This window comes from Anomaloglossus baeobatrachus, chromosome 7 (assembly GCF_048569485.1).
Source record: "Anomaloglossus baeobatrachus isolate aAnoBae1 chromosome 7, aAnoBae1.hap1, whole genome shotgun sequence".
Classification (NCBI taxonomy): domain Eukaryota; kingdom Metazoa; phylum Chordata; class Amphibia; order Anura; family Aromobatidae; genus Anomaloglossus; species Anomaloglossus baeobatrachus.
In genome coordinates this window covers 68,611,082-68,634,011 of record NC_134359.1, presented here as the reverse complement: position 1 = coordinate 68,634,011, position 22,930 = coordinate 68,611,082, and the positions used below count along the sequence as shown (strand labels likewise).

Below are 22,930 nucleotides of genomic sequence, written 5' to 3'. Positions count from 1 at the left end.
AAATAATAATTTCAAATATGGATATTTACAAATAAATATACTCACATGTGGAATGAATAATTTTCTTTTTTAGCACATCCTAAGATGGATTTGAGTGCCTTCAAAGATGGCCTTGAAGTAATTGTGCCTGAACCTCTTAAAATACACGTCCCTATCAGTGGTTACCCAACTCCTACTGCCATATGGTCAGTGAATGGAACAGTCTTGGAAAACAATGAACGTGTCAAGATTGATACAACTGCAACTTTTGCAGAACTAGTGATTTCTCCAAGTGAACGGCCCGACAAGGGAATTTATACTTTAGAGCTTCAAAATACCGTGACATCAGTTTCTGGAGAAATTAATGTTAATGTAATTGGTAAGTGCTGATTTTATTTCTTATCTAATTACAATCCTGAGGAAAACATATTGTGCTCTTATTAATTAATTGTTATTAAACTTTTTATAGCTCGTCCAAGTGCTCCAAGAGAGCTTAAGGTTGGAGAACTCACAAGAAGCACTCTTAATCTGTCCTGGGAAGCACCTGAAAATGATGGAGGCAGTCCACTGACTGGATACCTTATAGAGAAACGAGAAGTCAACCGCAAGACTTGGGCTAAGGTGAGTAATGAAATAAAATTAATTTCACAGGGATTTAATTGCTAACCACCAACTAATCAAAGGCAATAGCAATTTAAGGATAGATTCAATTTAAATACTTCTGCCTTGACCCTATGAAACTATTATGATAATACATTACCCTCCAAGGGCTGTATATGAACCACATATAGAGCAGAACCTGCAGCTTTCAGCTCATTATTGGGATGACTTCATTTTCAAATGAGGCTAGTCTTAAAAGTTGTAAAAACAGGCCAGTAGTGTGCTGTGCATTCAAGACCTGCACTATTTACTACAAATTTCCACAGTTGTGTGGCAATCATCAGCAATCCACAATCACTGGAGAAGCATTTGAATGCCAAAGTATTTCTAAAGATCCTTTATGATATCCTAATGAGCGTAGGGACTAGTCGCAATGGCGTTAGTTTCTGCGCTCATTCCACCCTCTTAGCATGTTAGCACGCCCACAGAGGCGTGCTAGCATGATATTCAATGCAGCATCACCAGTGGTGACGCTCGTACCTATGTCGACTGTCACTGCTGATCCGCAGTCCCGGCACTTCTGGTCATGTGCATTAGACCTCTCTGAAGCAGGGATGCGTACACCCGGCTTCATACTGCACATGACCGGAAGTGTTGGGACTTCAAATCAGCGGTAACAAGTGGAGACAGGTAAATGCATCACCACTGATGATGCTTCATTAAATAGCAAGTTAGCACCCCTGTGTGGGCAAGCTACCATGCTAAGAGGGCAGAATGAACACATGAACTAATGACCTTGCGACTAGTCCTGCACTTATTAGCATATCATATAGGATCTTTAGAAATACTTTTTTCTAAAGATCTCTTTATCTATGCTACTAGATACAGGGACGGTTAGGCAGGGATTAGAAATATGCATCCAGAACTGCTCATGGTTCTGGGTGCATATTGCACCTGGCAGGTTCCCTTTAATCTGTACTTGCCACACATTTGTGCTACTTAATCTTAAACCATATGATGTTTTGCAAGGTGGTTCTCAGCCACATGGGATAATACTACCCCACTGTGGCAATGCATAAGCCCTGCCAAGATTTTTGTTTACCCAGGTAAAGTTTTACATATAATTTATTTTTAAAAGCCAAATTTTTATTGATTACTATAAACTATTAAATGTGGGACATTGTTAAACATTGCCTGTATTGGTAACCATTTAAGTACAAGTTGATTTCTTGATGGTTTGTTCTTTCGTAGGTCATAGAAAATGTCCTAGACCAAGAGTTCACCGTTTCTGACCTTGTGCAAGGCAAAGAATACCTGTTCCGTGTTTCAGCTTGCAATAAATGTGGACCAGGAGAACCTGCATACATTGATGAACCAATAAACATGTCGGCACCAGCAAGTAAGTTAATATTTTCATTGTATTTTTTGAGAATACCAATTTCTAAAAACTTAGACTGAGCAATATTTTTCAATATATTACTTAAAAAATTGTTCTCATTCTTCTTCCATCACAGCCACTCCTGATCCACCCGAAAATGTTAAGTGGAGAGATCCAACTTCTAAGGGAATATTCCTCACATGGGAACCACCTAAGTATGATGGCGGTTCACGCATCAAGGGTTATCTTGTGGAGAAATGCCAACGTGGAACTGACAAATGGGAAATTTGTGGTGACTCTGTTATAGAAACAAAGTAAGTGTAAACCTGGTTTGGAGCAAAATATCAGTTTGCAGATGAATGTCAGAAATGTACCTATTTTCTCTTCGTAACCTCTTTACAGATTCCAAGTAGACAATCTCACTGAAGGTCAATGGTATGCATACCGTGTTAAAGCACTCAATAGACTTGGTGCTAGTAAACCAAGCAAGCCGACAGATGATATCCTTGCTACAGATCCTAAAGGTAAATGATATTCTGGACATGTTTAAAGTCTAATTATAATAAATGATTAGAAAATAATTTTATAAAATAGTTAGAAATGTGTGCGTGTGCATGATACTCATGATATGGGGTATACTTCTAACACATTCTTCCTCTTTACTAACACAGAGGCACCTGAAATTTTCTTGGATGTTAAACTTATTGCTGGCATAACAGTGAAGGCTGGAACCAAAATTGAATTGCCAGCTACAATTACTGGCAAACCAGACCCTAAGGTTTCATGGAACAAAGCCGACTCTCTGCTGAGAGTGGACAAGCGGGTTACTATTGAGTCCAAACCGGGACATTCAACAGTTGTCATTACGGAGAGCACAAGAAGCGATTCTGGAACATACATCATAGAAGCAGTAAATACCTCTGGCAGAGCTACAGCGGTTGTTGAAGTGAATATTTTAGGTACGAATCTGTTGTTTACTAAATTACTTTAAAAAACACCTTAGAATTGAAATATAAATTTAGATTACATGCTTCTCAGATGACAGTTTTCTTCTTTCCTTATACTACTTAATTTATAATGATACATATTATATATACACAGATAAACCTGGACCTCCAGCTGCCTTTGATGTTTCTGAGATTACCAATGAATCTTGTGTACTGACCTGGAACCCTCCACGAGATGACGGAGGCTCAAAGATTACCAACTACATTCTGGAACAAAGAGCAGGAGATAGTGAAGTCTGGCACAAATTATCATCAACTATTAAAGAAACTCGATTTAAGGCTACAAAACTTACTGCTCTTAAAGACTACATCTTTAGAGTTAGTGCTGAAAATATGTATGGTATTGGAGAGCCAGTGCAATCGATTTCCATGGTTGCCAAGTACTCATTCGGTAGGTGGATACCTGCTTACTTTGTCCACAAAATTCAAAAAATTAAGTTGTTGCAGTCAATTTGATATAACAATTTTTATTTCTTCTTCTTTTTTACAGACCCACCTGGACCACCAACTCGTCTTGAACCTTCTGACATTACAAAAGACGCAGTGACTTTGACCTGGAATGAGCCAGATGAAGATGGTGGCAGCCCAATAACTGGATATTGGGTTGAAAGACTTGACCCTGAATCTGGAAAATGGGTCAGATGCAACAAAACTCCAGTTAAAGATCCTACATACAGGTATGTAGCCATGCCACATACAAGCCATACCAATATGCTAATAATGATCATTCCATTATTAATAAATATATCTGTAAATAGCAATATATTTAAAGAGTGGAAGACATTAACCATAACATTTTTATATTCAACAGAGTTAAAGGCCTTACAAACAAAAAGAAGTATCAGTTCCGAGTTTTGGCAGAAAATATTGCTGGTCCTGGAAAACCAAGTAGAGAGACTGATCCTATCTTAATAAAAGATCCAATTGGTATGTTTCATTTTTACATAGAAGATGAAGCCAGTTGCATTGTCTTTTTAGTGAAAAAGACATTATTATAAACTTTAATTATTTTTCTTTTCATTTAGATCCACCATGGGCTCCTGGCAAACCAACCGTCAAAGATGTTGCTAAAACATCTGCTTTCTTGAACTGGTTGAAACCAGAGCATGATGGTGGTGCCAAGATAGAGTCCTATGTTATTGAGCTCTTGAAGACTGGAACTGATGAATGGGTTAGAGTGGCCGATGGTATTCCATCTACCGAACACTTTTTGAAAGGCCTCATGGAAAAACAGGAGTACTCATTTAGAGTAAGGGCGGTAAACAAGGCCGGAGAAAGTGAGCCTAGTGAACCAAGTGACCCAGTACTCTGCAAAGAGAGACTTAGTAAGTTGTGTCCACTTCTGGTCAAAAATAATATATAATTCTTTATAACCTTTGCATTTTTACAATATAATGACAATTATATATAGAGATGTACACAAATGTTTTCATTGTAATAAACTAAGCTTCGTAAAAGTCAAGTTTAGCTCTTAGTTATGCTCGTAGCAAGCTATTTATATTATAATGTATTGCACTTAAGTAACCTCGGTACTAATTATGTAATTTCTTCTTTAAATTATTAGATCCTCCTTCTCCACCCCGCTTCCTTGAGGTTATTAATATAAGCAAGAATGTAGCAGATCTTAAATGGACCGTTCCAGAAAGAGATGGAGGCTCTCCAATCACCAACTACATTGTTGAAAAGAGAGACGTTAGACGCAAAGGCTGGCAAACAGTAGACACCACCATAAAGGACATCAAATGTTCCGTGACCCCACTTTCGGAAGGATCCTTGTATGTCTTCCGAGTAGCCGCTGAGAATGCAGTAGGACAGAGTGAATATTGTGAACTGGAAGACTCCGTGTTGGCTAAAGATACATTTAGTAAGTTATCTGTTATTAAAACTGAATCTTGTAAAATAAAACATTTATCGATATTTATGTTTATAGGCTACTATTAGAATATATATATATATATATATATATATATATATATTCTATGTGTATATGTATATATATATATATATATATATATATATCCACCTTCATGTCAAACAGTTTATTTAACACTCATATTGTATTTTCAGCTACACCTGGACCACCTTACGCTTTAACAGTGGTTGACATAACCAAGAGACATGTTGAATTGAAATGGGAAGCACCCAAAAATGATGGTGGAAGGCCCATACTGAGGTAAGCTTCACAAATAGCGGAAATTCATAGAATATGTTATGTTGTGTTCATTTATAAAACTATATTTAAACACGTCCATATTATTTTAAACAGATATGTTATTGAAAAGAAAGAGAAAATGGCAACACGATGGGTCAAAGCTGGAAGGACATCTGGGCCAGACTGTCAGTTCAGGGTAACAGATGTTATTGAAGGCACAGAAGTTCAGTTCCAAGTGCGTGCTGAAAATGAAGCTGGCGTTGGCCACCCAAGCGAACCTACAGATATGTTGGCAATTGAAGATCCAACAAGTAAGTTAAAAACCCAAATATTTAAAAGTAATATTTTACATTAGAACTTAAAAAAATGATCTTAAATTATTCAAATTGTTTTTAGGCCCTCCATCACCTCCTCTTGAGTTACATGTAACTGATGCAAGCAGAAACCACATTGGTATTGCTTGGAAGGCTCCAGAGAAAAATGGTGGTAGCCCAATTATTGGCTATCACATTGAGGCATGCCCAGCAGGCACTGAAAAGTGGATGAGAATCAACTCACGACCTGTTAAAGAACTGAAGTACAAAGCTGAAGAAGGCATTATTCCCGATAAAGAATATATCCTCCGTGTTAGGGCTGTCAATGCCGTTGGTGCTAGTGATCCATCTGAAATTTCAGAGAATGTGTTTGCTAAAGATCCTGACTGTAAGTATACTGTTGAGACTTTATATTAATAGGTTCAAAAATTAAATAAAAAATGCCATAGTCAATTATATCTATATTGTTTTTCCTTACAGGTAACCCAACAATTGATCTAAAAACCCAAGATATTGTGGTTGTAGAAGGAGAAAAACTAACTATCCCTGTGCCATTCAGAGCCGTTCCAGTACCAACTGTTAGCTGGCATAAGGATGGCAAAGAAATTAAAATTGCAGACAGGGTATCATCCAAGAGTGATCACACATTAGCCTCTCTAGATGTCGCTAATGTTGTACATGCAGATGCTGGAGTCTATACAGTCACACTGGAAAACAAAATTGGATCAACTACAGGATCTATTAATGTTAAAGTCATAGGTAAATATTGCATATTTTGTGGAAACAGATAAATAGTTATAAGAAAAAGAGACATTTTCCACTGTACATTTTTATCTTTTAAAGGTTTGCCCGGACAATGTAAAGACATAAAAGCTACCGATGTTACCAAAAATACTTGCAAAGTTTCTTGGGAGCCACCAGAATCTGATGGTGGAACCCCAATATTGCATTATGTACTGGAACGCAGAGAAGCTGGACGCAGAACTTACACTCCGGTGATGTCAGGAGAAAATAAACTAACATGGAATATTAAAGATCTGATACCCAATGGAGAATACTATTTCAGAGTCAAGGCTGTAAATAAAATTGGCGGTGGGGAATATCTTGAACTCAGAAACCCTATCATTGCAGAGGATGCAAAACGTACGTTCTACAGATTATACAGATTGTGACAGTGCATACATAGATTTGTTCTGTTCAAAGTTTTGATTGTTGTCTTCTAATATTCTTCTACAGAAAAACCAGATCCACCTTTAGATTTAGATACCCACAATCCTACTTCAAAATCTATTACACTGACATGGAAACCACCTCAATATGATGGTGGATGCAAGATTATGGGATATGTCATCGAAAAGATTCCCAAAGGTGGTGAAAAGTGGGAACGATGCAATGATTCTCTTGTTCCCGTACTTACCTACACTGTTAAAGGTCTGGTAGATGGAACAGAATATCAGTATCGTGTACGCGCAGAAAATGCTGCAGGAGTTAGTGAACCTTCCCGCGTCACCCCAGGAATTAAAGCTGTAGATCCAATGGGTAAGCATCTTATATTTGTATGTATATATATATATATATATATATATATATATTTAAACTTATTATACAAAGAACACTTTTTGTATCTGAAGTATTTCTATTAACACTTGGTTATTTATACTTCTCATCAGATCCTCCAAAAGTGTTCCTTGCTGGCAGTTTACAATCTGGACTTAATGTGAGACAAGGAGAGGAGATTGATCTAACTGCACATATCACTGGGTCACCATATCCAACTGTTACTTGGCTTAGAAATGATGAAGTCATCAGACCAGAGGAGATAAAGAAGAGAGTGGAAAAAATTGTTCCCCGAAGGAAAAAGGATGAACCTGTTGTGGATGTACCATTCCACCTTTCTTTGCCAGAGCGTTTAACTGTTGACAACAGTAGACAAGGAGAATCTGAACTGTCCGTCAGAGATTCCTTGCGAGCTGATTACGGCACATTTACCATCAAGGTTGAAAATGACCATGGCACTGCAAAAGCTTCATGTGAAGTAAATGTATTGGGTAAGGAAATATTATAATTGATTCCTTAGTAATGATAAAGACAAATCATATAATTAATGAGTGTGAACATTTATGGATTTTTTTCTGGGTCATTTCAGATTTACCAGGTCCACCAGTGAACTTTACTTTTGACGAAGTAAGGAAGAACTCTGTTACATGCCAATGGGAACCTCCCTTGGATGATGGTGGCAGTGAAATCTTGAACTATGTATTAGAAAAGAAAGATAACTCAAAGGCTGAAATCGGATGGGTTATTGTAACATCTACACTAAGGCACTGCAAATACCCAGTCACCAAACTTATTGAGAACAAAGAATACATTTTCCGTGTTACAGCTGAAAATAGATTTGGACCAGGACCACCATGTGTTTCTCAGCCTCTGCTTGCCAAAGATCCATTTAGTAAGTTTTCATTGCTCAATTTAGCTGTTTTAATACATTTTACATGTATGATATGTTTTTATATCAAAGAATAACAATGAAATAATGTGTAAATTGTATTATTTTACAGCTCCACCTGAGGCACCAGAAAAGCCTGAAATTGAAGATGTGACAGCCAACAGTATGATAGTCACATGGAAGGAACCCAAAGACAATGGAAGCCCAATATTAGGATATTGGATTGAGAAACGTGAAATAAACAGCACTCACTGGGCCCGTGTTAACAGGAACCTTATCAATGCCCTTGAAGTGAAAGCTGAAGGCCTTTTAGAGGGCCTAACATACATTTTTAGAGTTTGTGCCGAAAATGCAGGAGGAGCTGGAAAGTTCAGTGTTCCTTCTGATCCAAAGACTGCTCAAGATCCAATATGTAAGTAACAATCCATAAAAACTAAAATACTGTTTGTGCATTAAGAACAGATCCATTTAGATGGGTAATGAGTATTCCCAATTCTTAGCTCTTTCAAATAAGCCAACAAACACCTGATTAATGAGCAAAATACTCATTCGTCATATCCAATGATTTTTAAGCTTGCACAAAAATTCTCGTTATTGACAGTACATTGAACTGTGTAAATAGGTGATGTGTTACCAATAACAGGATATTCTATCCACACAGAAAGATTGTATAAACCACTGTTCTGTGAATGTAGAAGTGTGGTCAGCCAGTGCAAACAGGCCATTAAACAACCACTGCTTAGCTTATATGTAACTGATAGGCAGTCATTTAAAAGTCACAATCGTGTCGTGTAAACCCAGCATGACGTACCATCTTTTATCTTCTTTAGTGCTTCCAGGACCACCAATTCCAAGAATTGTTGACACAAGCTCATCAGCCATTGAAATGGAATGGGATCCTCCTCTATACAATGGTGGTGGAGAAATTACAGGCTACTTTGTGGATAAACAGCTGATGGGCAGCAATGAATGGTCTCGCTGTACAGACAGGCCAGTTAAAACTCGTAAATACACTGTTAAAGGCATTAGAGAAGGCGCAGATTACAAAGTTCGCGTGAGTGCTGTGAATGCAACGGGTGAAGGTCCTCCCGGTGTAACAGAACCCATTACAGTTCTTGAACCACAAGGTATATTTTTGTTTTATTGTATATTATATACACATGGAGGATCAACAAATGTGCTCTAAATCGCAAAAGTGTATATTGCAAGCCTTTTCTTTTTATTTACTTATAGAACCTCCAGTCGTTGAGTTAGACCTTTCAGTAAGAGATGGCATTCAGATTTTGGCTGGACAGGCTCTAAAGATCCCAGCCACCGTTCTTGGACGTCCTGCTCCTAAAATTGAATGGACAATAGAAGATGGTGAACTTAACAAAGAAAAGGCTGAAATAGTTAATGAAGGAACCTCTTCTGTACTTACTATTGCCAATACAGAGAGAAAGGACCATGGAAGATATATTATCACTGCCAGTAATGAAAGTGGTACCAAATATGCGGCAACACGAGTTGAGATCTTTGGTAGGAAAATATTCTTTCTTACTTAGTTTTTTTAAATAGTTTTCTGGAAATATGAAATAAAATAATGTTGACATTGATTTATTTTTCAGATGTTCCTGGACCTGTAACTGAACTGAAGCCAGTTGTTGTTAATAGAAAGATGTGTCTTCTTAACTGGTCTGATCCTATTGATGACGGTGGAAGTGACATCACAGGATTCATCATTGAAAGAAAGGACGCCAAAGCTCATATTTGGAGACAACCAATTGACACTGAGAGATCTAAATGTGATATAAACGGTCTCCTGGAGGGACAAGAATACATGTTCCGCGTCATTTGCAAGAATAAATTTGGCTGTGGTCCTCCTGTTGATTTGGGGCCAATTCTTGCCGTAGATCCTAAAGGTAAATTAAAAATGCATATGATGTTAAATAAGTTTCTTTTTCTTCACATTAGAATGAATAATCTGACATTGTTAAATTTTTTCTTGTAGGTCCTCCTGGTTCACCTGAAAGATTCACCTATACTGAGAGAACTAAGTCAAGTGTAACACTTGATTGGAAACCTCCACGTAATGATGGTGGTAGCCCTGTTACTGGCTATATAATTGAAAAGAGACGACATGATGCCACTGAGTTTGAGAGATGCAATAAGAGACTCTGCCCAGACACATCATTTTTAGTAGAAAACCTTGCAGAATTGCACATGTATGAATTCCGTGCTAAAACCGTCAATGAAATAGGAGAAAGCGAACCATCTTTGCCCCTAAACGTGGTCATTCAGGATGATGAAGGTATTTTAAAGACACAAACTCTGTTACTTTTATATTTTATAATTCATTTGTCAGTGTCCTAATTTATTTCTTGTATCTTTTCCAGTGGCACCCACTGTCACTCTTCGCTTGGCTGTTAGAGGTGATACAATTAGAGTTAAAGCAGGAGAGCCTGTGAACATCCCAGCTGAAATAACTGGTCTGCCTCTGCCAAAGATCGAATGGTCCAAAAATGAGGTCATAATTGAAAAAGCAACACCAACACTGAAGTTTGAGAAACAAGAGGTTTCAAGGAGTGAAGCTAAGTCAGAAGTCATCATGGCAGCTGCACAGAGGGGTGATAGAGGAACCTACACAATCACAGCTTCCAACCGCCTTGGTTCTGCTTACCGTAATTGTAATGTTGAAGTATTCGGTATGTGCTTAGTTTTGTTCTCCACAGACATTTTTCCACTGCTTCCCCCATATAAATGACTAACTATTATGTTGTAAACAGATCGCCCTGCTCCTCCAAGAAATCTTGCAGTTACTGAGATCAAAACTGAATCCTGTTACTTGATATGGGATGCACCTGTAGACAATGGTGGAAGTGAGATTACAAATTATATCATCGACAAACGAGATGCAAGCAAGAAGAAATCTGAATGGGAGGAAGTGTCCAGCATTGTAGTTGACAGGAGATATGGGGTAATTATTCTATTACCTTTAGAATGTAAAACACCTTCTGAAAAAAATATAATGTTCATGTAGGCCATATACAGTGTGGCAATGATTAATGCCTCTTGAATATATATATATATATATATATATATATATATATATATATATATAAATATATATATATACCCATTATACCGAAATCTTACATTACCTTCTACTAGTTTCTATGTTACGTAAACAGGATATTGAATGCTGGTGGTTATAGCCATTTCACTAAATACACTTACCATTGTTATTGTTTTTTAGGTGTGGAATCTTATAACTGATGGAGAATACCAATTCAGAGTTAGGGCAGTTAACAAATATGGCATTAGTGATGACTGTTTGTCAGACAAGGCCGTCATAAAGGATCCATTTGGTCTTCCTGGTGCTCCTAAAAAACCCAAAGTTTCTGACTGCACCAGATCCTCAATGTTGGTTTCCTGGGAGCCTCCACTGGACAATGGTGGATCACCAATAACTGGCTATTGGCTTGAAAAGAGAGAGGTTGGTGGTGTATACTGGGGTCGTGTGAACAGAGCTCCAGTCACCAAACCTGCTGTGAAAGGCCTGGAATTCAATGTATTGCGCTTGATCGAAGGCGTGGAATACCAGTTCAAGGTTATGGCTGTAAATGCAGCTGGAGTTGGACCTCCCAGTGAACCATCAGACCCTGCATTGGCTGTAGATCCAATTTGTAAGTATAAGAGATTTTTTTCTAATGTAATCAAATGATCCTCAAATTTTACAAAAATTTGTATTCTCAAGAACAAGGATTTTTTTTTTTGCAATTTACACTGTCAAATTCAGCAAAATGGTGGCCAGGCAAACAGATAAAAAATAATAGCACTCACCTCCTGTTAAAGTCGTTTTTGCTACTTAAGAAGTTACAGGGATTCTATCAGCACTTGGGAAACTAGAAGTCAAACTTTCTTCCAATCTTCCCAATCCCTAAAGGGTGGACCTTTTATTGTATACCCCATACAGGTCTGAAAATATTTAACTCCTTCCTTACTTTAACACCTCCCCACTTACCTGTCCCATCACCCCCACAGCCAGCCATTCGATCCACCACATCTCTTCTTTTCCTTTTTCCCCGCCATTATGTCATGATCATAAAAAGCATTAGGTCCTACTACATATTTTTTAATCTCCAATTTGGGAACTGCACATCAATACAAGCAGTTCAAAGACATAAATTTGTGCAAATTTTATATTTCAACAGATGTCCCCGGTGCTCCATCATGCCCAGATGTGAAGGACAAAACTAAGTCAAGTGTTACACTTGCCTGGAAGAAACCAGACAAAGATGGTGGCAGTCCAATTAAGGGCTACATTGTTGAAATGCAGGATGAAGGCAGTTCGGACTGGAAGAAGGTCAATGAACCCGACAAGCTGTTCCCTACTTGCGAGTGTGTCGTTCCAAATCTTCAAGAGCTTAAGAAATACAGATTTAGAGTTAAGGCAGTTAATACTGCTGGTGAATCTGAGCCAAGTCATTCAACTGGGGAAATACCAGTAAAGGAAATACAAGGTAAAACAGAACTATATTATTATTATTATTATTAATATAGCATCTCACTTTTCTTGGTCTTTAAAATTAATTGTACAACTTGCTGTATTCATTTCTTGCAGAGGAGCCTGATATCTCAATTGACTTGAAATCTCAAGACTTTTTGAATGTTCGTGCTGGGTCTGCAATCAGGATTTCTGCTGTAATTAGTGGTCGTCCTATTCCCAAAGCATCATGGGAGTTTGAAGGAGCCGCTAACAAAGAGATAAAGGTAAGATATTGCAGATTTTTGTCTGAGTAATTAGGGTATTAGGACTAGGATGAAGTATACCACCATTTCTTTCCTTGCCGGCTGTGCTTCTCCTGGCAAAGCCATGAGCTGATTTTCCTGGGAGCCCCATTCTAAATGATGTCTTTGATTTTATATTTGCAAAAACAATTTGCAAAACTTCTGAAACTGATATCTTTATATATTTTTATGAGCCCTGATTGTTTTATTGTTGTTGTTTTTGTTCATAATTTTAGGATCAAGTACACAATATTCCAGTGGATTCTCAGGTGTGTAAATAACTTTTCTTTCTATTGCACTACTGAATTATTATGAACCAGAACATTTTAACTCTATGATCTTAGTCATACTCATGTAAAATGTCAACTAAATGTAATGGGTTAAAATTACAAGTAAAATAAAATACTATTTTATGTAATTGAAGTAAATTATAATGAAATATATTCAAAACTATTAAATGCTAGAACTGAGTTCTGTTCGATGTATTAAATCTTCCACATTTTATTTAGGTTGAGGCAACTGATACCACTTCAGTTGTCATCATTCCTGTGGCCAACAGAGGACACTCTGGAAAATACAGCATCACGGCAAAGAATAAAGCTGGACAGAAGACAGCCAATGTTAGAGTCAACGTTTTAGGTAAGGCTTTCCACATATTTTTAAATGAATGCAGTAGAGGAATTTGTACTAAATGAATAAGAACATATAAACTTGTAATAGTAACACATGACATATTTAATAAAACTTATATTACATTCCTATTGATTGCTGTATGCATCAATAATGTTTTTTGTTGGAATACTTTTAATGTATAGAGGTGTACTGATGCATACAGCAATCAATAGGATTGTAGATATAAGTGTAATTAAATATGTCATTATTAGGAATGATCGAATACCTCAAATATTCGGCAACGCCCATATTCACCGAACAGGTCGCCGCTATTTGACCATTTGGAAATATTCGATGCACAATGTAAGTCTATGGGAAACCTGAATAGTTGCCGAATAGCAACTATTTGGGCTTCCCATAGACTTACATTGCGCATCGAATATTCGCATAGCGGCGACCTATTCGTCGGATATTCGTGAAGCCGAATATTGCCGAAAATTTGTGATATTCGATCATCCCTGCTCATTATCCTCCTCTTTGTCCAAGAGACATAACAACTTTTTATTTTTCCACTGATATAGCTGTAGGAAGGCTAATTTTTTGTGAGATATATTGTGGTTTTTACACTAGTCATTTTACCATTATGTACTGAAAAAATGGGTGGTAAAATACTGAAAAAAAAACTATTCTGTTATTATTTTTGAAGTTATATTTTTAATTAAATTGCTGTGTAGTAAAAAAAATGATCTGACAACACGATTCTTCAGGTCAATATAATTAAAGCAACATAAAACAACTTTTTTGCATATATATTTTAGTGGTTAAAATAATTCATAAAATGTGGTTTGTGTGGCCATTTTCAGAAATCTATAGCTTTTCTTATCTTTCTATCAACTGACCTGTATGAGGGCTTGTATTTAGATAAAGGTGATAACTGTATTAATATAGTTTTGATAACTTTTAATTACATTTTTAGAGAAATGGAAGTAGACCCAAAAACCTGCCCATCAATTTTGATATTTTGATTTCTTTTCTTTTCAGCATTCACTGTATGATATAAATATTTTAGACACACAGCAATACCAAATATGTTAGTTTATTTTATTGTTTTAAATCTGATCTATACGTTTGGGGGAATAGGGGGATTTAAATAAATAAATAAATACATAAATAAATATATACTTTTTTTTTTTTACAATTTTCACTAGTTCCTATAGGGGACTCGAACCTGTAATCTCTTGATCATCAATGCAATATGCTGCAATACTGCAGTATTAAAGTATGTTATAAATTATTTGTCTCCTAAAAAGTCCTACCACCTGGCTACCTTGGCAACCCATTGGTTTCCCACGATCATGTCATGAGCAAAGTTGATGGCGGGCTCCAGACTGATGGCCACCATGTTGAAGGACTTTTAAATTTTGCTCCCATGAATTACAGTGGCATTTCAAAGGTTAAATTGGTGCAATTGGAGCTATTTACAATCATATTAGTTACTCTTGAGTACCAATTAAGTATTCGACTGGCTCCTGTGTTATACAAAGCAGGCTCAGCTGCTGAACTTGTGCCATACAGTGATGGCGGACAGCCACCACACATTCATGTTGGCTGTTACTAAGAGGTTAATAAATGTAAAAATATATATTGTATTTTTCTTATATTACAGATGCTCCAGGGCCACCAAAGGACCTCAAAGTTAGCGATGTCACAAGATCCACTGCTAAACTTACATGGAAAGCCCCAGATAATGATGGTGGAGATAGAATTAGGAACTACATTGTTGAAAAGAAAACAGTTGAAGGAAAATCATGGAGTAGAGTGACTACAGACTGTGCAGGAACTTCATTTACTGTGCCAGATCTCATTGATGGACAGGAATACTTCTTTAGAGTTACAGCAGAGAACAGATTTGGAACTGGACCTCCAATTTCAACCATTCAAAGGACAAGAGCAAGAGACCCAATACGTAAGTCTAAAGCGGTGTCAATAAAACTTTTCTATAAAGTTCCATAATACTTTTTAACAAAATATTTTAACATTTTTAGTATTATTTGTATTAATAGTGGTAGTAATATTTATTTTCTTACTCGAAAGATCCACCTGAACCACCTACAAGGCTAAAAGTTGGTCTGGTGACAAAGAATTCAGTAGCATTAACATGGAGACCACCAAAGAATGATGGAGGTGCGCCGGTGACTCATTATATTATTGAGCGCCTATTGTGGGATCCATCTGGTGAAGGCAAAGAAACCTGGAAGCAATGTAATAAACGAGATGTAGAAGAAACAAAATTCACCGTTGAAGACCTAAAAGAAGGGGCTGAATATGAATTCCGTGTCAGAGCCGTAAATGAGGCCGGACACAGCAAACCATCTACAACTGTAGGCCCTGTTGTGGTGAAAGACCAGACTTGTAAGTAGACTATTTGAACTTGAAAACTACATTAAATTATTATATCTGTGTTTGGCTTTTTATATATATATATATATATATATATATATATATATATATATATACATAAATAATTTTAATTGAATTTTATATTAAAGGTCCACCATCTATTGAGCTCAAAGAATTTTTGGAGGCAGAAGAGGGAACAGATATCAGTATTGTTGCGAAGATCAAGGGTGTTCCTTTCCCAACTTTGAAATGGTTTAAAGCACCTGCAAACAAGCCTGACGATAAAACACCAGTTCAGTATGATCAACATGTTAACAAAGTTGTTGGTGAAGCTGACTGCACTTTGCTGATCCACCAGTCACGTAGAAATGATACTGCTTTATATACTGTGACAGCAGAGAACAACTTGGGAACTGATGCAAAGGAAATGCGACTAAATGTCCTAGGTAACTATATATTTTTTCAAATTGTACACTTATCATAAAGAATCTATTATACATTGTTTTTAAAAAAAACAATGATTATTTTTTTTATTATGTAAGTAATTTTTTTTTAACCAATCTTTCATTTTTAATTTTAAATAGGACGCCCCGGGCCACCAGTTGGACCAATTAAATTTGAGTCTATTAAAGCTGAAGATATGACCTTGGCTTGGTTGCCTCCAAAAGATGATGGAGGCTCCAAAATTACAAACTATGTCATTGAAAAGAGAGAAGCTAACAGGAAATTATGGTCCCCTGTAACAAAAGATGTTAAGGAATGTATATACACCATACCAAAACTGATTGAAGGTCATGAATACGTCTTCCGTATTATGGCTCAGAATAAATATGGTGTAGGTCTTCCACTTGATAGTGAACCTGAAACAGCAAGGAATCTTTACTGTAAGTTTGGTACATTTACATTATCTAAAACAACAAATGAATTGAGTCTGTGGCAAGATATTAATATGGTTTGTGTTTCCGCAGCCGTTCCTGGACAGTGTGATAAACCATCAGTCAGTAGTGTTACACGAGATTCTATGACTGTGAACTGGGAAGAGCCAGAATATGATGGTGGATCACCAGTGACTGGCTACTGGCTGGAAATGAAAGAAACTACTGGAAAGAGATGGAAGAGGGTTAACCGTGATCCCATCAAAATTATGCCATTGGGTGTTTCTCACCAAGTTACAGGGCTCATTGAAGGCTCTGACTACCAGTTTAGGGTATTTCCAATTAATGCAGCTGGTATTGGGCCCGCAAGTCTGCCATCTGATCCAATTACTGCTAGAGATCCTATTTGTGAGTATGATAATTAATTACAAATATACTAAACCATAAGAAATAGCTATAGAAACACATTGTGCTTTATTAGATAAGTAACATATAACATATATCACCCATAGCACCACCTGGACCTCCTATTCCAAAGGTTACAGACTGGACCAAGTCCACAGCTGATCTAGAATGGGTGCCACCATCTAAAGATGGAGGTTCTCCAATCACCGGATACTTTGTGGAATACAAAGAGGAAGGAAAAGAGGAATGGGAAAAGGTTTGTACAAGCCGGTAACACTAATAATAGGAACAGGAATTATAATACTAATCATAATAAATAAATGTAGAATGGATTTCATTTATTTTTTGTCTGAAATTAATGTAATAAAGATAAGAAAATTATATTGGTATTATGGCTTATTCAGGCTAATTCAAAGCATCTGTATTTTTTATCTAGGCCAAAGATAAGGAAGTCAGAGGCACCAAATTTGTGGTATCTGGACTCAAAGAAGGCAGCTTCTACAGGTTTAGAGTAAGGGCTGTTAATGCTGCCGGTGTTGGAGAACCCGGGGAAGTCACTGATGTTATTGAAGCCAAAGATCGAACAGGTATTTTTGCTATAGTCTTTGAGTTTTTAGAAATCAGTGCTATTTTTTAGTTAATGGGTTGCCCCATGGTATTATTATTATTATTATAATTATTATTATGCTTTGCTTTTACAGCACTCATATTCCATAGCATTTTCCGTAAAATATTATCACTGTCCCCACCCAGGGCTCACAATCTAAATTCCTTAATAGTATGTCTTGAGTGTGGAAGGAAACCAGAGTGACCAGAGAAAACCCACGCAAACATGGCCAGAATATACAAAATTTTTGCAGATGTTATCCTTGGTGGGATTTGAACCCAGGACCCCAGCACTGCAGAGTGACAGTGCTAACCACTGAGCCACCATGCCGCCCATGTTCTCAATCAGGAGTGCACCACTCTCCACCTCCTGGCTTCCTGCTTGCAGGGGGAACAGTGTGCTTTTAATTGATTGACAGTTCAGATCAGTAGCATCGTTATGCCGCTGACTCAAACTGTTCACTCCCCAATGCTGAAAGCAGTGTCAGATTTGGAGGAGTGCACTGGCACTAAAACTGATCTGATCCAGATGTCTGGCCAACTTCAGTGCAATACTTTTAAATTTTACGGGATAGAATTGGTAAGCGCTGCCCTCCTTGCCTAGGAAACCTACCACTACTGATAGAGTGCATCATGGTTGGTAAGCTAGGCAACAAGCCATAAACAATGCAGTTTAAAACCCCTCCTTTCCTGAGAACAGTGATGATTATTAATAAGAAGTAAATTGCAAAGTTTCAAAAATATATAATTTATTTTTCTTTTATTCCCTTAGTGTTACCTGATATTCAGTTAGATGCCAGTGTCAAAGAGAGAATTGTTGTTCATGCTGGTGGAGTTATCCGAATTATAGCTTACATTTCTGGCAAGCCAGTGCCTGAAATTTCTTGGAACAGAGATGACAAATCATTACCACCTGAAGCCACAATTGAAACAACAGCCATAAGTTCATCTTTGGTTATTAAAAAATGCCAGAGAAATCATCAAGGAATATACAATCTGATTGCCAAAAATGCTGGAGGTGAAAGAAGGAAGACTATTATCGTTGACGTCCTAGGTAATCAATTCATTATTCATATTAAAAGTTGTACTATACACACAATAAAAAACACTAGAGTTTGTGTTGCAAATACTACATATAATAAGATTATTTCCTCTTATCTGCAGATGTCCCTGGTCCAGTAAGTGAACCATTCCAGACAGAAAATCTAACAATTGACTCATGTAAACTGACCTGGTTCTCACCTGAAGATGATGGAGGCTCAACAATTACTAATTATATAATTGAAAAACGTGAAGCTAATCGCAGAGGCTGGTCTCCAGTAACTTATACTGTGACAAGACAAAATGCAACAGTTCAAGGTCTCATTGAAGGAGCGGCTTACTTCTTCCGTATTGCACCTGAAAATATTATTGGAATGGGTCCATTCGTAGAGACCCAAAAGGAGATATTTATAAGAGAGCCAATATGTAAGTTAATAAAGATTTAATTTTTTTTTTAGTGTTGATTAGAGATGAGCAAACCTGACGTTCTGTGTTTGGTGTTCAGTATGAATTCAGACTTTTTTAAAAAAACAAAGTTTGGATTCGGAGTTTGGGTGCTTTACGTATACAAACCATTTGCGCAAGCATCACTGTGCTCAGGTACGCATGGTGCATGGCCCAGAGCTAGCCACTTGCAGTGTTTGGTCGGCTGAGGTAACAACAGCATGATCAGATGTAGTGTGCACCCCCAAATTTGAAAAAAAACAAAAACCCACCCTCCTCCGGAAGCGATCTGTTTATGGTTGGCTGCATGTGGGCGATGACCCGAAATGCCAATCAGTCACTATAAATGAAGTTCAGGTCAAGTCCAGGTCCAAAACCGAACTTTAAAAAAGTTCAGCTGCACCAGCAGAACCAGAACTTTCATGGGTCCGCTCATCTCTAGTGTTGATGTCACAATTTTATATGTGTATATATATATATATATATATATATACACACACAGTATATATATATATATATATATATATATATATATATTTTTTTTTTTCCTTCTCTCTCAATATAAATCATGAGTTAGTTATCGAGATTAATGTGACACATCTTTTTCCATATAGCTGTTCCTGAACGTCCTGAGGAACTCCAAGTAACAGCAGTCACAAAAGACTCAATAAGTTTGAGCTGGCATCCACCTAAGTTTAATGGAGGATCTGACATTACAATGTATGTTTTGGAATGCCGACTCATTGGAAAAGACAAGTTCTATAGAGTCACCAAAGAAAAACTCCTTAACAGGACATATAGCCATGAAGGATTGAAAGAGGGTGACACCTATGAATATCGTGTCAGTGCTGTCAACATTGTCGGACAAGGCAAACCTTCATTCTGCACAAAACCTATTACTTGCAAAGATGAATTAGGTATTGCATGTTTCTATTTATTTTACATGACCATAACCATTGGTTTGTGTAATCTGTACTAGAATATAACATTTACATTTCTTTACAGCACCACCAACAATTGAGCTTGATTTCCGAGATAAATTAATCGTACGCGTTGGAGAAGCTTTTGCTATGAATGGCCGGTACACAGGGAAACCTAAACCAAAGATTACTTGGTTGAAAGATAATATAACTGTTAAGGAAGATGACCGTACAAAGATCCAGACTACTGCAAATACCTTGTGTCTGGGTTTATATAAATCTGTCAGAGAAGATTCAGGAAAATATTGTGTGCATGTTGAAAATAGCACTGGAACAAGAAAGGGATGTTGTGAAGTAATTGTAGTTGGTAAGCAAATTCATTTGAGGAACAAAATGTGGTATTGCTTGATAAACTGTATATATATATATATATATATATATATATATATATATATATATATACCTTGAATAGACATAAAATTTCCTTATATGTAATTTATTGCTTATTTTATATAGATCGACCACAGCCACCCGTTGGTCCTGTGGTATTTGATGAAGTTCACAGAGATCATATGGTTATCTCCTGGAAACCTCCTCTTGATGATGGTGGTAGTGCAATAACTAACTATGTTGTTGAAAAGAAAGACAGCAACAGGGACCTCTGGATGCCTGTAACATCAGCAACTACTAAAACAACCTGCAAAGTTCCTAAACTTCTTGAAGGACGAGAATACAGCATTCGAATCTGTGCAGAAAACACCTATGGCATCAGCGATCCTCTTATATCTGATGAAATTAAGGCCAAAGATCGCTACAGTAAGTCTCCTTTTTATATTTTCAAAGAGCATATATTTTTACCAAGAACATGATATAACTAGATTTCTTTTATTTTTAGGAGTTCCTGAGGCACCTGAGCAACCACTCGTTAAGGAAGTGACAAAAGATTCTGCATTGGTTTTGTGGAATAGACCACGTGATGGTGGAAAACCCATATTTGCCTATATCGTAGAAAAGAAAGAAACCATGTCCAACAGGTGGACTAAAGTCTCAAGAGAGCCAATTTATCCAGATACTCAATACAGAGTAACAGATTTGCTTGAGGGATGTGAATATGAATTTAGAGTATCTGCAGAAAATGAAGTTGGTATAGGTGACCCAAGTCCACCATCTAAACCAGTCTTTGCCAACGATCCAATATGTAAGTGGCTAAGTATACTTACTGATTTCCTCTACCATTTCTTTATTAATTTTCCATTAGTAGTCTTTTGACTATGTGTACCTTCATATTCTAAATGAGTGAATATATATATATATATTTTTTATACTCAAAATTTATCAGGATAAGAAAAATATGCTGATAGACTCTTTGTAAGTATTAGTACAGCAAGTCTAAATTTAGAGATAGTATGAGCGATAATTAATGCTTTAGACATGTTTAGTCTTCATGGCATTTTAACTTCAAGAGATTCAAGAGAAGTGACCAAATACTGTATTTTTTCAGTGAAACCAAGCCCACCTGTGAACCCAGAAGCAGTAGACAAAACCAAGAATTCTGTTGACTTGTCTTGGCATCCACCAAGACATGATGGTGGAGGAAAGATAATTGGCTACCTTGTAGAATACCAAAAGGTTGGTGAAGAAGAATGGAAGAAATCCAATCATGCCCCTGATGGCTGTCCTGATACAAAACACAAAGTGGTTGCGCTTACAGAAGGTGATACATACAAGTTTAGAATAATGGCAGTGAACTCTGCTGGTGAATCTGAGCCTGCATATATCCGGGACCCAGTTCAAGCTAAAGACAGACTTGGTGCGTTTATTTCCCTAAAATAAGGTGTACCAATCTTGCCTAAGGTCAACAGGTTTGACAAAATTATATTTCTTGATTTTTTTTATCTACCACAGAGGCACCTGAGCTGATATTAGATGCAAACATGGCACGAGAACAACAGGTCAAGGCTGGAAATACTATAACACTAAGCGCTGTAATCAAAGGAATGCCATTCCCCAAAGTAACCTGGAAAAAGGAAGACAAAGAAGTACCTGTGAAGGCAGATATTGTGGTTACACCTGTTGGAAGCAAGCTCGAAATACGTAATTCTGTCAAAGAAGATGCTGGAGTGTATTCTTTGACAGTAGAAAATGAAGCAGGCAGCAAGACTGTTGAAGTTAAAGTTATTGTTCTTGGTGAGATGTATACATTTTATTATTCCTGTTTATGTAAATTAACAAAGAAAATAAAGAATAATGGATAATATTCTGTATTTAGATAAACCTGGTCCACCTAGGAATCTACAAATCAGTGAAATCAGAAAAGATTCATGCTATCTTACCTGGAAAGAGCCTGAGGACAATGGCGGTGCAGTAATTAGCAACTATGTGATTGAGAAGCGCGATGTTGCCAACCCTCGTTGGGTACCTATTTCAACTACATCCAAAAAACACAGCATTATAGCCAAACATCTTATGGAAGGCTCGCAATATTTGTTCCGTGTTGCAGCAGAGAACCAGTTTGGACGGGGTCCTTATATTGAATCCTCTAAACCAATAAAGGCTATTGATCCAATTTGTAAGTATAATTTGCAATCTAATTTGCTTAGTGTTTATTTGTTTTGCATGGGCACCAGCATAATGTAATTTGTATATTTATCTAATGCACAGATCCACCTGGACCACCAAAAAACCTGCATCATGTAGATGTAGACAAAACCGAAGTCTCCCTTGCTTGGAACTATCCAGACCGTGATGGTGGTTCTGAAATCACTGGTTTCGTAGTAGACTACCAAGAAGATGGTACAGAAGACTGGACCAACTTTAAGACAGTTTCCATACCAGAATGCATTGTTACTGGCCTGAAGCATGGAAAGATTTACAAATTCCGTGTAAGAGCTGAGAACGTTGCTGGACTTAGTCGCCCAGATGTAACAGTACCAATTGAATGCCAAGAAAAAATAGGTAATACTAATAATAACAACTATTTT

General features: G+C 37.1%; 1 protein-coding gene across 5 annotated transcripts in view; it reads left to right on the top strand.

Moving 5' to 3' along the window:
* The window catches only part of TTN (titin), a 312,175-nt gene that overhangs the window by 226,728 nt on the left and 62,517 nt on the right, over positions 1–22,930 (top strand). For all 5 annotated transcript variants that reach the window (XM_075317392.1, XM_075317390.1, XM_075317394.1 and 2 more), the window contains 48 exons: positions 74–358; positions 449–600; positions 1,831–1,978; positions 2,094–2,271; positions 2,360–2,481; positions 2,629–2,916; positions 3,059–3,355; positions 3,455–3,641; positions 3,776–3,891; positions 3,990–4,289; positions 4,529–4,828; positions 5,032–5,137; positions 5,231–5,427; positions 5,513–5,818; positions 5,911–6,189; positions 6,274–6,573; positions 6,667–6,969; positions 7,101–7,478; positions 7,577–7,879; positions 7,989–8,288; positions 8,707–9,003; positions 9,110–9,394; positions 9,484–9,777; positions 9,867–10,166; positions 10,252–10,560; positions 10,642–10,832; positions 11,112–11,541; positions 12,070–12,378; positions 12,480–12,628; positions 12,883–12,915; positions 13,156–13,285; positions 14,925–15,224; positions 15,353–15,670; positions 15,808–16,104; positions 16,243–16,542; positions 16,627–16,941; positions 17,046–17,194; positions 17,375–17,525; positions 18,317–18,598; positions 18,709–19,011; positions 19,644–19,946; positions 20,035–20,316; positions 20,466–20,765; positions 20,845–21,147; positions 21,451–21,759; positions 21,855–22,136; positions 22,219–22,518; positions 22,611–22,904. In XM_075317392.1, coding sequence (XP_075173507.1) covers positions 74–358; positions 449–600; positions 1,831–1,978; positions 2,094–2,271; positions 2,360–2,481; positions 2,629–2,916; positions 3,059–3,355; positions 3,455–3,641; positions 3,776–3,891; positions 3,990–4,289; positions 4,529–4,828; positions 5,032–5,137; positions 5,231–5,427; positions 5,513–5,818; positions 5,911–6,189; positions 6,274–6,573; positions 6,667–6,969; positions 7,101–7,478; positions 7,577–7,879; positions 7,989–8,288; positions 8,707–9,003; positions 9,110–9,394; positions 9,484–9,777; positions 9,867–10,166; positions 10,252–10,560; positions 10,642–10,832; positions 11,112–11,541; positions 12,070–12,378; positions 12,480–12,628; positions 12,883–12,915; positions 13,156–13,285; positions 14,925–15,224; positions 15,353–15,670; positions 15,808–16,104; positions 16,243–16,542; positions 16,627–16,941; positions 17,046–17,194; positions 17,375–17,525; positions 18,317–18,598; positions 18,709–19,011; positions 19,644–19,946; positions 20,035–20,316; positions 20,466–20,765; positions 20,845–21,147; positions 21,451–21,759; positions 21,855–22,136; positions 22,219–22,518; positions 22,611–22,904 — 12,360 coding nt within the window. The remainder of the gene's footprint in view (positions 1–73; positions 359–448; positions 601–1,830; positions 1,979–2,093; positions 2,272–2,359; positions 2,482–2,628; positions 2,917–3,058; positions 3,356–3,454; positions 3,642–3,775; positions 3,892–3,989; positions 4,290–4,528; positions 4,829–5,031; positions 5,138–5,230; positions 5,428–5,512; positions 5,819–5,910; positions 6,190–6,273; positions 6,574–6,666; positions 6,970–7,100; positions 7,479–7,576; positions 7,880–7,988; positions 8,289–8,706; positions 9,004–9,109; positions 9,395–9,483; positions 9,778–9,866; positions 10,167–10,251; positions 10,561–10,641; positions 10,833–11,111; positions 11,542–12,069; positions 12,379–12,479; positions 12,629–12,882; positions 12,916–13,155; positions 13,286–14,924; positions 15,225–15,352; positions 15,671–15,807; positions 16,105–16,242; positions 16,543–16,626; positions 16,942–17,045; positions 17,195–17,374; positions 17,526–18,316; positions 18,599–18,708; positions 19,012–19,643; positions 19,947–20,034; positions 20,317–20,465; positions 20,766–20,844; positions 21,148–21,450; positions 21,760–21,854; positions 22,137–22,218; positions 22,519–22,610; positions 22,905–22,930) is intronic.